Source organism: Echiichthys vipera, assembly GCF_963691815.1.
Source record: "Echiichthys vipera genome assembly, chromosome: 5".
In the NCBI taxonomy this organism is placed as follows: domain Eukaryota; kingdom Metazoa; phylum Chordata; class Actinopteri; order Perciformes; family Trachinidae; genus Echiichthys; species Echiichthys vipera.
In genome coordinates this window covers 9,927,538-9,942,020 of record NC_139830.1, presented here as the reverse complement: position 1 = coordinate 9,942,020, position 14,483 = coordinate 9,927,538, and the positions used below count along the sequence as shown (strand labels likewise).

The 14,483-nt window shown below is 40.5% G+C and overlaps 1 protein-coding gene across 1 annotated transcript in view; it reads left to right on the top strand.

The window, feature by feature from the left end:
- Positions 1-248: 248 nt before the first annotated feature.
- LOC310946876 (mitochondrial intermediate peptidase-like) overlaps positions 249-14,483 on the top strand; it is a 29,122-nt gene continuing 14,887 nt past the window's right edge. The window contains exons 1-16 of the mRNA XM_083913451.1: positions 249-586; positions 732-905; positions 2,685-2,773; positions 2,971-3,057; positions 3,169-3,232; positions 3,345-3,527; positions 4,157-4,313; positions 4,518-4,566; positions 5,763-5,823; positions 5,965-6,017; positions 8,926-9,079; positions 9,237-9,314; positions 9,804-10,011; positions 10,766-10,875; positions 11,134-11,208; positions 11,823-11,939. Coding sequence (XP_083769577.1) covers positions 440-586; positions 732-905; positions 2,685-2,773; positions 2,971-3,057; positions 3,169-3,232; positions 3,345-3,527; positions 4,157-4,313; positions 4,518-4,566; positions 5,763-5,823; positions 5,965-6,017; positions 8,926-9,079; positions 9,237-9,314; positions 9,804-10,011; positions 10,766-10,875; positions 11,134-11,208; positions 11,823-11,939 — 1,806 coding nt within the window. The 5' untranslated portion in view covers positions 249-439. The remainder of the gene's footprint in view (positions 587-731; positions 906-2,684; positions 2,774-2,970; positions 3,058-3,168; positions 3,233-3,344; positions 3,528-4,156; positions 4,314-4,517; positions 4,567-5,762; positions 5,824-5,964; positions 6,018-8,925; positions 9,080-9,236; positions 9,315-9,803; positions 10,012-10,765; positions 10,876-11,133; positions 11,209-11,822; positions 11,940-14,483) is intronic.

Here is a 14,483-nt window from a genome sequence, read left to right as displayed (position 1 = left end):
ACGTCTTCGGTAGCTTGTCGCACTTTCGACACATTTGACTTGTGACCGTTTTTAATTATTTTTAGCAACATTAGAAAAAAAAACATCCAGTGCTACTCCGAGTAGTAAACATCATGTTGGTATGAAGATGACTTTTTAAAAACAACAACACATTTATAATATTTGTTATGTTTTTCACGAAAATGCCGCCTGCTACAGTCATTTGTGTTGACTTTGATAGATTCGCCAGTATGCTAGCATGTGACGGGTCTGCCTTTGCCTTTAACACATGACAAAAACAAAAGTTATCCTCTTAATTGCCCTGAAGAGAAAGGTTTTTATAATATATTAACGGTATTTACATTGTGAAGCTACAGTTGAGCATGTCCTCTGTCGGCCACCGTCAGCACCGAAAGCTCCAGTAGACATCAACAGGACAGGACAGCACATTCACTACAACATGTCTGCGTGTAAAAGGCTGCTTCACTTTGTAAAGCACCGGAGTTTATGGACGCATGTTCGGAGAAACGTGACAACATGGTCTCCTGTCGGTGCTGCGTTCAATGCCAAACCTCACAGGAGACTCAACGTGTTCGAGAAAAACGTGGTGTGTATTTGTCCTTAATGTGTCTGTCCAGTTACAACACTGCACACAGCTCCAGTGAAATAGCATGACAATAGATTGCACAAGTTAGACTGGGAATGTCATGACATTTTACTTATGTTGTGTGTGTTTGACCTCTGGTTCGCAGGGTTTGTTTGGAGTGCCCGAGCTGAGCTGTCCTGCAGGCTTCCAGGCAGCCACAGAGACAGCTCTCAAAAACACAGAGAGGCTGGTGGAAAGAGCCTGTTCTTGTTCTCCAGGGGTCGAGACAGTCGAGTCTTTTGACCAGCTCTCAGATGGGTTGTGTAAAGTGGCTGATCTGGTGAGTTCAACTGCCCCCAAATGTGCTTAAAACTCTGCATTATATCACTGACCTGACCCATTTCTGACTGGGGTTGTGTATTGGCAAGAATCTGGTGATTCAATATGAATCATGATACAGGGATGATACGATTCAGTATATTGTGATATATGGGATATATAGCTTGAAAAGTGTTTGAAGAACACACCATACATGTATTGTTACACTGGAGTAGCCTCATATTGCGGCATCATTGTTAACAACTTAACACTAAGGGATAGGTAAAAAAACAAAAAACACCCTGGCTTTTTATTTCTTTACAATAGGGATCAAACGATATGGATTTTTTAGGGCTGTTACCCATACTGATTTATTTATCAACCTTAGCCATTAACCAATACGGACTGCCGATGTTCTTCCATATTGTCTGATACGTGATAAACGTTAACACGTATTAATATTCAACTACGTATAAAACAGAGCTCTCACCATTAAAGCTCTTCTTGACTGGTGCGCTATGATATCACTGCGATTGCAAGGTAGGAGTCGGGAGATATTAGGGTAGAATTTATCGTGATGCTGGAAAAGAATTCAAAGTGCCAGAGTCCAGTATGTCTAATGCTGAAAGGAGTTTGTTCATTCTTAGAGAGTCGTCAACACAAAGTAGTACGTGACGCCACCTCAATGCTAAGGCTCCAACAGAAAAGATCAGATTCTTATTGTAGGAAGGTGGATCGAGACAGCGAGAGGAGATGTGCTAACATCAGACAGCGAGAGGAGATGTGCTGACATCTCATTGGCTATAATCCATAAACATGACATTAAGGAAGTGAGGGTGAGTGTTATTGTTTAACCTTGCATCTGTATCTTGCAGCCTGCAGAGAGTCAGATTGAAGGCTCTAAGGGAATCTAGCCACGGCAGGCTCCAGAGAGTTTTCAGGGCTAACTGACACAGAAGTAATCTAACAGAAGTCCTGTAATTCAGAGCTATCGACTATACTATTCAACTACTACAACACCACAGAACAACATCGGTATTCCTTAATCCTATGACCAGTGTTCGTAACAGCCACCGTTTACCATTTGGACCAACAGACTTGCTTAGATATAGTTTCAAGCAAAACACATATAGAGCAGGCATTTGGCATCCCCGTTTCCACTTTCAAAGGTGAAAGGTATGGTAATATTTCAGCTAAGTTAAACAGTTGCTTTGATTTGATTAATTTAAAGCTTAATGTTGTCTTGAAGAGCTACGCATGGTCTGCAAGTGAACTGCAGCGTCTCCAGCAACACAAAGCTGCCTGTGGACGCCTGTCTGTAAATAATGCTGGAAAAAAACAATCGGTGAATGCAGCAGCCTGCATCCACCGAAATAACGGTGATAAATATCGGCCGGCCGATGTATCAATCTATCACTACTTTGGAAATCACAATCGTGTATGGTAGCTCTAAGCTCCAAATGCAACGACGGGGCCATTGTAAAGTAGATAGTGGAAGGGGAGAAGAAGGCCTGGCATCCGGTGTGTTGAGAGACAAGTGTTGAGCTTTACAATATTGCTATCTAGAAGTTGGGGATTGAACGTCACAAAATGAACCACTGTCTGTCACTAATTTTTGCATTTGAACTATTTATTAGAATCTGATATGGTGTTTGTAAAGTGAGAATCGATACAGTATCACAAAACACCATATTTCTCATAATAGTGTTCAACACTTGTTGCTACATACGACTTATATCTTGTGGTTCTTGTGAATATCTGTGGAGTTTTAACCCAACTCTCCTTTTTCTTCCTCTTACAGGCAGACTTTGTTAAAGTAGCTCATCCAGACCCAGCGTTTCGAGAGGCTGCAGAGAAGACCTGCATAGATATTGGCACGGTTGTGGAGAAGTAAGAGACACTTTTATAGAAATCTTTCAACGCTGCACGTTACGAATAAACACAGCAGCTCCTTTAGCTTATGATCAAACAGAAAAACAGTACAACAGTAAGACGGTTGTTAAAATGTTCTTTCCTGCAAGCTTCAGATGAGACAGATCTTGTGTAGCACTCGATAGATGCTCACGTTGGCTGGTTGTCTGTTTCAGGCTGAACACAAATGTTGAACTTTGCAAGAGCCTAAAAATATTACTGGACAACCCGGACACTGTGGCTCAGCTGGACCCTGATACGAGGTAATTTACCGTCATCTTGTTCAGTACATGGAAATGGTTTTCTATTGTTTCTAACTTTTCCAACGAATGTCCAATCGGGGTAAGGTATTGATTGATTTCTTTGTTCTCTAGACGAGTGGCCGAATTGTTCATGTTCGACTTTGAAATCAGTGGAATCCATCTGGATGACAAACTGGTGAGACCGTCATAATGAGTGGGACCTGACGAACTATCAATCATACATAAGACGACATGTTTTAATATGCAGTGTAACTTATTTACTCAACTCGCCGCTGGTTTCTCGGCAGAGGAAAGAGGCAGTCGGCCTCCATGTGAAGCTGTTGGATCTAAACAACGAGTTCCTGGTGGGCTCTCACCTGCCCAACAGAATTGCGAGGTCTGTGATTCCTGAGCATTTGCACCTGCACTTTGCAAGCGAAGGAAGCTTCATTCAAGTCGGAGGATTACATGCAGACTCCCCTGATGACTTGGTATGTGCTTTATTTGGTGCATTTCTCGTTTTTGCTCAGCAGGTGGCACTGCTGCCATATATTAGATCGTAGGGCTGGATGTAAGGGCAGGTTGAATATTATGGTAAACTATTCTGTGCTCATGAGTAATAAAAATGATCTTTCAAAACTCTAAAAATGTTTCTTTTATTAACAAAATACTGGCTTCACATTCTGGGAGCGGTCCGAATATTCTATCAAAATGAAAATATAATTGTAATTATTTCTGTTAACTTTAAGATGTTTGCTATACAACTACAAGAACAGACTTTATGTCAACAGCTTTTCCTGTAACCTTAATATAACAGTAATAAAATGCCAATATCTCTCATGAGGGAGACTAAAAGCACCATTGAGATAAAAACTAAAGCACAGAGCAATATAATGCATAATATTGTATAAAGTCCGAGCTCACTGACACATCGAAACATAGCATCTGTAAGGGTAAAGTAATAATTCTAGGCTACATCGACTTGTCAAAAGATTGCTCATCCTTCCCTGTAACTCTTCGTTAGCAGATTGTGTTTTTCCTCCTTCTGTACTTTAGTTGATATAATGTTGCTTTTAAGAGATTCTGTTGCATGTTGAATTTTCCTCTCCTCCACTTGCAGGTGCGAGAAATTGCCTACAGGATTTACCTTTATCCAAATGCAGATTTGATGGATTGTCTGGAAGAGCTGTTGAAATGCAGATACAAACTGGCCAAACTGGTTGGCTACGAATCTTATGGACACAGAGCCCTGAAGGGAACAATGGCCAAAACACCAGGTTAGTGCGTCTCTTCAGCCTCAGTTTATTCTCATCAGTCAGTGCTGTAACTCTATGGCTGTAACTTTTACTTCAGTATTTGTATACAATCATAGGTAATAATTAAGCAGCAGGAAATTCTCATTTCAGAGGTTTCTAAGCTGCTTTTTTGTGCCTTTTGGACAGTTTTACATGCTGCAACTTTATTTTTATTCTCCTTTGCAGAGACGGTGATGAGCTTTCTTCACTTGTTAACAGACAAGCTGTCAGACAGGTACAGTCTACTCTTGTTGTTTTTAAAGAGTCTTTAAAGAGTTTTAAATGAATGATATAAGTTGGTGCACGATGCCCAAGAGTCCATATTTCCTGGAACGATTGATCCACAGATTTATTTACTCTGGGCTGATTCACATGTGTGTTGTTTCCTGCTTTTATGTTACTATATTCTGTGTGCTCGATGGCCAAAATGATAATCACGATTATTCTTGATCTATATTGAGATTCTCAATTATTTATCATGATTTTTCATCGATTTAAGGGACAAAATATTTTTATTGCAGATTCACGTTTAAATAAACTGCTTTCACTCCCTTGTTGTGCTACAATTTGTGCATCAAAATGAGGTTCTTCTTCACCTCAATGCACTGAATCCAGAAGCAAAATCTAAATAAAATTGTACCAAAAAGGGACTAATTCTTTGCCTTCTGCTCCAGACGTTTGATTTTTTTGTTTGTTTTGCTCTCTTGCGTATTTCACTCTTCTACTCTGGACTGCAGCCGCAATATTCATGACCATTTTTCACAGACTGATGCACACGCCTGACACCCCCCGAAAAAGCCAAAACATCTTGATCGCCCCCTGGTGGCTGGCTGTTAGTTTAGGAAGCCCTTGATTCGATATGCAGTGGAATTTTCTGTGAGCGGAGCATTTTAAACGTCAATGTCGGAGTCGATGACGTTCATTGGATTGTGGGAAGCCAAACTCGCATTCATGATTTTAACATTCGATTGCTTGTGCCCCTCAAGCTTGAGGGTGATGCTTCTCCCGCTGTCTTGGAAGCTTTTGGTCAACCTCAGCAGTCTGACATGAGAGGGTCATCAATGATTGGGCTGTAAATGCTGGCCCCTGTACTCCCCCTGTCTCTCCATTCTTACAGCTGACACCCTCTCTGCATCATTAACTTTTGGTTTTACACCTTTAACACAGAACACATGCGACACTTTTTAATTTTTCATTAAATCTCTTGCCTTTCTAACACTGGGATTCCTCAAAGAGCCCAAAAATATGCAAGTCAGCCTGTTCATGGCAGCCCCGTCCAGGGTGTTTCCTTGCCTTCAGCCAAATGCATGCTGGGATAGGCTCTGCCCCCCCTTGACCCTGAGTCGAGGTAAGTGGATGAAGACTGGAATGAATGCCTCAAGTCAATTAGCTCATAACTTGTTTTTGTGTTTTTCCATTTTAACCTCACAGAACAGCCAAAGACTTTCGGATGATGGGAAACATGAAGAAAAAACTCAACCCTCGTAATGCCGTGAGTCAATCATTTGTTTGTTACGACATATTTCTTTGTTTTCTCTTTTTAGATTCACTATAAGTAATGTTTTGTCTATTTTAGTGTAATTTGTTTGTTGTCACGTGTAAAAAAAAAAGACTCCTAATGTTGTTTTTATAGGAGCTCATGCCCTGGGATCACCCCTACCTCAGCGGTGTCTTGCGTGCTGAAAGGTGAGTAGTCGTTATCTCTTGAAGCCTATTATTCAGCCTGCTGTCATATGATAAAGTCATTTCGATCAGTATCTTTGTGATGGTGTTTGGTAATAACATATTCCGCCACGGTGTGCGTTGTTATCGGGTCTCGGCTCATCCTCAGGTGTCAGATGTTACAAAAGGTGTTAAGGGAGAAGCATGGGAGTTGTTTAAGTGCGGTTTCCAACTCCTTTTCTAATCCAGGACAAAAGGATCTGGTATGATCTCCTGCCTCAGTCTGTTGTGTGTTTTTTAGTGTTTGTAGCTGTGCCTTTTTGGGTGGATTTGATAGGAAACTTCAATGTCAATAATACATTTTTAAAACATACTGAAATTGCTTTAGTTACATTTTGTGAAGAGAAAAACACAAAACATGTTTTAAACACAAGAAAGACAAATTACAGATTCTTTTTTTGGGCGACTTTTGCCTTTAATTCAGAGTACAGTTGTAGATTGACATGAAAGGGGGAGAGAGGGAGGGGGTGACATGCCGTAAAGGACTGCGGGTTGGAATCGAACCACTGCAGCGAGGACCAGGCCCTCAGCATACGGGCACACTCCACCACATTAAACAGTTGATCTGAGGGAGTTTATAAGTTCACTCAGTTTGAATATTGAATATTTTCACATGGTGCTGAAACAGTTAAATGAATTAGTCATTTAATTTATGGTTGAGTTGTTCCGATACTGATATCAGTATCAGAAATACCTCCAGCACTGCCTAGACTAGTTTGTGTTTAAGACATTACTCTCAAGGGTCATGTTGCAATGTTGATAGTTTGTGTCACTGATACCCAACCCAAAGAATGTAAAGGTGTTTTAAAGAGACTAATGGATGTTGTACCTGTTGATTTCGGAGAACCCTTGACAGGCTTTGTGATGAAGGAAATGGAGGTGTGTGAAAGAAAATCCTGTTTCTCACTACAAGGATCCACACACAGACTCTGAAATATCATATTATTTACAGGCGTTTCTGTGTAAAAGAACCTCCTGCATATTTCACCTTTATAAACTCTGCCTAGCCTGTGTTGTTATCAGTGATTATGCAAGTCTATGCACCGATTCAATACCCTGATATTATAATTTTGCCCAGAATCAAATCTACTTTAAAGTTGTTTATGTTCTTTTTACATTATGACTGACTGTAAAACTAGATACTAAAAGAAAGTCCTATACCATGTTATACATCAAGGATAGCGATTATATCACACCCATGTAGTCTTACTAGAAAACAGCTGTTAAAAATATTAACCTAATGTGTACAGTATGTTCTGTGTGTGTTTTTTATTTACTAAAATCTCTTAAAAATCTGTTCCAGGCTTCCCCAAAATGTGTCTGATAACTGCAAATGCATAAGTTACCATTCTGCCATAGGGGAAAACATCCCGTATTTCTTTAAACCAATCACAATCCTCTTGTGTGGCACTAAGTCCCGGACACAGCGGCAGAAGGGAGGAGAAAATTGGTAGCTAATTGCAGGCTTTATCCCAGAGTCCACGTCTGGTGAAGATCTTTTGTTATTGACAAGAGGAAAGAATGGAAGACATCTGGAAATAATAATCAGTCTGTTTATTTTTTTTCAATCCAAAATAAAATGATTAGTTGCAGCCCTTACTTACAGCTGCTTTTAAGTTGTGATAGATTAAGCTATTTTTTATTTTGTAAATGAAACACTTGTTTTTAAGCCTTTTCTAAGACAGATCCACTTTAAACAGGAGAGCTGGGGAACAACATGTTACAGAAGTCCCGGGGACGCCACCAGGGCGCCCTGTTACTTGAAACATTTTCTTCTTATTTCAAACTTGCTTAAAAAGAGACCATCTTTGGCATTCAGCAACTCCGTCTTAAAAATCCCAGCTGCCATATTCCAAGTTAAGTTGTTATTCCTATTAAGTGTTTCCAAGTTTTTCAGATTTTTCAAGTATCTCTCACTCAGCGGAGACTAATAACACGACGGGCCAAATGTTCCCGAGAAGTTTTGAATATATCTTTAGTGCAGACTTTATGGATCCCTCGTGTGTCCTTTTGGATTTAAGCAGACACCAAGTTGTGTGTTTGTAACCATGTGTTGGTGACTGTTCCCAGGGCTTCTGAGGAGGAGTGGATCTGTTAGCTTGTCCTCCTCCTTGTCAAGCTGCCACACGTGTTTAATCTTCTCCTGTTTGTGGTTTGGGGCTTTGAGAGTTGGCAGGAGGTTCCTAAAGAAATGTAGGATGCAGTCTGATTGCATTAAAAAGCGGTTTTCCCCCCTGAGCTGCTTCTGTTTTCTGCTACGCACACACACACACACACACACACACACACACACACACACACACACACACACACACACACCATCTTGTGCTTTTTCGCTCATTCACTCACTCAATCGTTTTCTCTTTATCTCTGATTTTCCATCAGTAACCATTTGAACTGGAAAGTGTTCAAACCATATGTGTGTGTGTGTGTGTGCGCTAAACGGGCGGTGCTCAGCAGCAGTCTGTTATTCATCACTGATAATACACTAGATGTGGTGTTCAAGCTAAACAAGCGTTTTGGTTCTGTGGTCTTAATCTAAAGTGCCTCATAGCAGCATGAATGCATCCATTTTAAGCACGGGTGGCCCTCCAGTTGATATCACAAATGTATAATTGTGAGGGGAGTTCTACTGCTCATTAGCTTGCAAGGCGACATCTACAGAAATGCAGTGTTCAATTTCAATAGTGTGGTCATTCTTTTATTTATCTTGTGTGTGCATTTGGTCTGCTATAAGACGGGCGTTTTGGGACATTTAAAATGTTATCTGGTTATGTTTTTAATGCTTTGACACTCCACTTCCAGACCTATTCTTGACTCATATACAGCTTATTATAATAAAATCCCTTTGTTCTGGTTTTGCTCATGGCAGGTACAACATAGAGCCAAGTCTGTACAGCCCGTATTTCTCTCTGGGCGCCTGTATGGAGGGTTTGAACAACCTCTTCTCTCAGCTGTACGGTGTGTCCCTCATGTCTGAACACCCCAGTGCTGGAGAAGTGTGGAGCGAGGATGTCCGCAAACTGGTAAAACTTACAAAATGTCCTGGACTGTGTTGGATTAACGCCTGTTTCTAATATGTTCTTGGTGGAAGTCTGTTTTATGTCCCACGTTAAACCAAAGACGAATGGTCTATAATTCAAAGATGATGTTTTTCAATGTGTTCAATGTGCGTGTTCACAGGCTGTGGTACATGAGACCGAGGGATTATTGGGATATATCTACTGTGACTTCTTCCACCGGCAGAATAAACCTCATCAGGTGTGCATACATCATCTACATAGACATTTCATGTTAGCTGCTCCTTTGAAAATAGAGCTCTCCATATTTTAAGACGCTTTTTAAAAAAATCTCTTTTCTATCTGCACACTTTGAGCTTTCAGATCAAATATATTCATTTTCATAACAGAATAAAAGCCCATATCACTGACACACTGCAACAGGGAACCTTTAAACTTATTAATGTAATAAAAGGATTTTACAGTCAGAAATATAGCTGAATACATATAATGAATACATATAATATTGTAAGTTAAATTAATAAAATGGAGTGTTAAAAGAAATATGAAATGTTAGTCTTGCTTTCCAACATTTAAAAAAAAAAAAAGGAAAACATTGACATTTTTCCCCTGCATATCACTGCAATGCCATGACAGTTTATGTTATTTAAATCAGTGATTAAAAATGCATTATATTATTTATTTTTTATTTCGATCAATATCACCCTCCTCCTCCTCCTCCTCCTCACAGGACTGCCATTTCACCATCCGCGGTGGCCGCTGGTGCCAGGAAACGGGTCAGTACCAGCATCCAGTTGTGGTGCTGATGCTGAGTCTGCCCCACCCGACCAAGAGCGCCCCCACCCTGCTCACTCCGGGCATGATGGAAAACCTCTTCCATGAAATGGGACACGCCATGCACTCCATGCTGGGACGCACTCGCTACCAGCATGTGACAGGTGAGGTGTAAGCGCAGATCGGATGCTATACACACGTGCAACTTACAAACTTCTCTTGAATTTGCATCTGCGTAGAAATGACAAATAACCAAGCAAGACATATTGTACACATACAACACTCAGCAGTGATATTCAAACGGTTTGCCTGACATTTGATGAGCTCTTTTTATCGTACACTGATAGCTATGCAGTTTCCAAATGTCAATAGCTAGAATTATGTGGTTAGATATGGAGCTCTGGGTTATTCATCAAAGTGTGTCGAATTGAAAATAGAGCATAAACGTAATTAAGGTTTGCGCCCCGAGGAGAGCTTTAGATTATCTTTGGCTTCCAAAGCTGTCATTCAATAGTGTTTCATTTGTCAGATAAAGCTGATGGATCTCTTCTCCAGTAAATTGAGTTCCCAAAAGTATTTATTTTACTCTTATAACAGTATTTTTAAACTTCACTTGAGGCTGTTACATCACTGGCCACCATGTTTACACTATATGCTATTTAGACATGTTGCTTAAATTACAATTGTGTCTGATAGCTCACAACAGTAACTTAATATCATCTTTTTTTTACTTCTCTAAGTCTTTTTTTATATCAGATGTTGTTTTTGATATTACAACACCTGCGGATGGTTAAAATGACGTATAGTACTGATCATGTTACAGTTGTGTGTCGGCTCAATTCTGGTCTTGTTTGGTCAGACTTTCTTTTGTTTTAATTCTTCGTTTCTTAAATCTAAGCTCTGACATCTCTCCTCCAGGAACCAGATGTGCGACTGACTTCGCTGAAGTCCCGTCCATCCTCATGGAGTACTTCGCCACCGACTATAGAGTCATCAGTCAGTTTGCACGCCACTATGAAACTGGACAGGTACGCCTAAACCCTCAGAATAAAGACCATGTGGAGCAGCACTAAAAGGCATTACTCAGTGACTGAAGAGTGATATTTTCCCAATACGTCATAATTATAGCAATATTAACACAGGATGTTATAGGTTAGGATTGTGTCACATCGGCTGTTATCTTGCAGACTTTGAAACATGATTAAAAAGGATGGACTTTGATGCTCGGATGAAATGAAAATAATGTCTTACTGTCTGGTTTATTCTGTCTGTCATCATCCGCTCAGCCTTTGCCTGAGAGTATGGTGGCTCGTCTGTGTGAGTCGAAGAAGGTGTGCGGAGCCGCGGACACCCAGCTGCAGGTATATTGACCAACCTTACACACATCACCTACTATTATGTCTAAAAATAGGTTTCACTCAGTTTCACTTGCACAGATCTAAGTACCGTTGAAGGCAGGTGAGGACCAATAGAAGACAGTAACGAAAACGTAGAGAAAGGTTTGCACACTGCAGCACCCTTTAGTGCAATTTATTGGCACATCCCCCAGTTATGAGGTGAATGCTCTAAAAAGAGTGTAGTGCGATGAGTAATCCTTCAATTACAAAAGTCCCTCAATGGGACTCAATAAACATTTACAGCATCTTGTGGTTAAAAAGACGACACAAGTTGTTTCCACTTGGTGTTCATGAAAGAGTGTCAAATATTGTAGATTAAATTATAAAAAAATACCTTTTTTTTTCTCCTTGTCGAAGGCTTCTGGTTTGGGGTTTTATCTGTGTCTTAGCTGGTTTAACAAACAGGGATTACACAGTCCTAAACTAGTTCTAGACTGCTTTATATTTGTTATTGATGGTAAATATCGAAAGTTTCAAAATGTGAAGCGCAATGTGCTGCATTTCCTTTTCTTTTAATGCTACGTTTGTGTGTGCATGACTGATTTAGTTGGAGCTATGTTGTTGTTTTTCCTGGACAGGTTTTCTATGCTGTGTTGGACCAGATCTACCACAGCAAGCCTCAGAACCGCTCCACCACAGAAATCCTGGAGGAGATGCAGCAGAAATTTTACGGCTTGCCTTATACGCCCAATACGGTACATTCCCAACTGCCTTTGTGCTTTTTTAGCACACACTGTCTTTGACTTCTTTCGAGTAGCTCGTCTCTTTAATACTCTGTCATTAGATCGATTACAGTCTTGAGGTTGATGATAATTTGGGTAAAGTTCTGTGCATGATTCCCTAAAGACCCTCCTCACTGCTCAGTTGATCACGGCACAGAAACAACCTAGGAGTCTTTTTTAGCTTCCTACTCTTTCTCTCTGGTTTTATATCTTTTACCCAGGCACAGCAACGTTCAAGGGATTAAAGCCTTTTTCTGAAGCCTTGCTAAAATAACAAAGCAGAGGTATCCTTTGAATGGGCTCTCCCTGGGGGAAATATTTGAAACTCTTCCTGCCGGTCCTTTAATGAAAAAAGCTCTCTATTTCCCCAACTTTTGCAGCTGAGGGCGAGTGGATGAAGCCAGGAGGGAGGAGGGAATCAAACAGTCATAATTTAGCCAGGAATGGCCTTCACAGAGCATTTACTCTGGGCTATAATTATGTGGGGTGCCATCAGGAATAGAGATTACAGAACTGCTGTATATTCTCCCATGCGTCAGAATCCTGGCCAGTGTTTTTTCTCGCAGTAGTCCTCCACTCTTCTGCTTGTGCCCTGCTTTGTAGCTCCCTCCCCAGATATATAGTTTCCCACTGTCTCAATCGTTCCTCCTCAACTTTTTAAAACCACTCTGAAAGCTCTAACAGACACTTCGCCTCCGTGTGCACAGCTAACCACCACAGCGGGGTCGTTTTCCTCATTTGAACTGTCGCAGAAACTGAGGACGATTGCAGCGCTTTAGTTTCTGGAACTTGAAAGTGAAAACAGATTTTGTTTGGATCCTTCAATGACAGACTCTACTTCAAGTTGTTTCATTTCTAAATTCTCTCTCTCTCTCTCTCTCTCTCTCTCTCTCTCTCTCTCTCTCTCTCTCTCTCTCTCTCTCTCTCTCTCTCTCTCTCTCTCTCCCTCTTCTTCACCCGTCCTCATGGAAACACCGCTCAGGAAAAGTTTCCACAGCAAAGTGAACATTTGAGTGGCTAATAGGTTACGGAGAGCCACAGATTATAAACATTAGGGTGATGCTGACATGTGTATAATTTCTAGAGCAGGGCTATCATTTCCCGCTGTGCACTGAGAGAGAGAGAGAGAGGATCAGCTGCGAGTAACACAGACCACATGCTCACCCTTGAGCTGAAGATAATATTTGGAAATAAAAGGCAAAAAAGCAAGATGTTCTGCTCGCTGTGTTGACATTTCTTCAATCTGCGATTTCTTGGCTCAAATGCACACTGAAGTGCATATAATCCACACTTTGCTGTAAAAATGTGGCAATGCACGAAATACCACAGGTTGAGTTTACAAAGAACAAACTGTGTCTTTTATCTCACTTACAAGAGGAACAGAGTAAACAGCCCGTGCTGACTTTGTCTCCTTTTGTATGTAAGGATCAAAAGGATATCTCGCTGACACGTCACCCACTTGAACTCTCTCACAAAAGTTGATAATCATTTGATGTGAGGCAGAGAGTTTGTAGACAGAGGAGCGCGGAAGTCTGAAAATTGTTTTTTGACAAAGTGACAAAGTTTAAAGCGTCTTTTACCAAAGAGGTCAGACAGCAAACCCACCTGCTCTCCAATAGCTGCTTATTTGTTTCCAGAATATGAGAGGAATACAGTCAAAGACTCTTCATATGAATAGATGTAATACTTCACAAACAAAAGCATAAAAACCCTTTTTGCTTTTATATTTTTCATCCATGTATGAATGAATTTTTGCATCAGAAGAATTTGTGAAAAATGTTTTGTCGGTGCTTGAATTAACTGCAAAAGCAGACTTCGAACCCACGTGAGCGAAGGCACTATATCACGGCTTCGTCCAGCTGACAAAGCAAACGCAGCGTGGTTTTCTGAGCCAGAGCTCATCTCTGGAGTGCTATTTACTCTTATTAAAGTCACCGCAGCCCAGAGGAGTCTCGTCAAGTCGACACTTTGGAGCTTAAGCGTTTTTTCCCCCGTGCTGTTGGTGCGAGGATGAGCGTCCTCCAGTTTAAGCTCTCAAACAGCTGTTTTCAAAGTTTATCACACGCTGAAATCCAGTAACATCATTTTGAAGGCATTTATGTGTCATGGAAGTGATACATTTTATTTACTTTGACTTTCATTCCAAGGACTTTAAACCGCTTTAAACTGGCTAATACTTTTGATTTGAATTGCAGCATAATTAATTCTCTACCCACTTCCTCTGTCGATGTTCTAATAAAATGATTTTAATTTCAGATATGATTTCAAAATACCAGTATTATCCTAAACTGAGCAAGTCAATTGTTATAAAGGTATTGATATTATCTTTTTAAAGTATACAATGCCTTATAAAGTTTGTACTTGTGTCAATTAGATCTCAATGAGATTTACGAAATTTAAGCTGCTATCGTCCATATTTTTATAGTAACAATGGATCACATGTAAAATAAAAAGAGTTGCTGGAATTGAGTCCACAGAGGAATTATCACCCGACTCTGCTGTTCCCCTCAGCTCTTT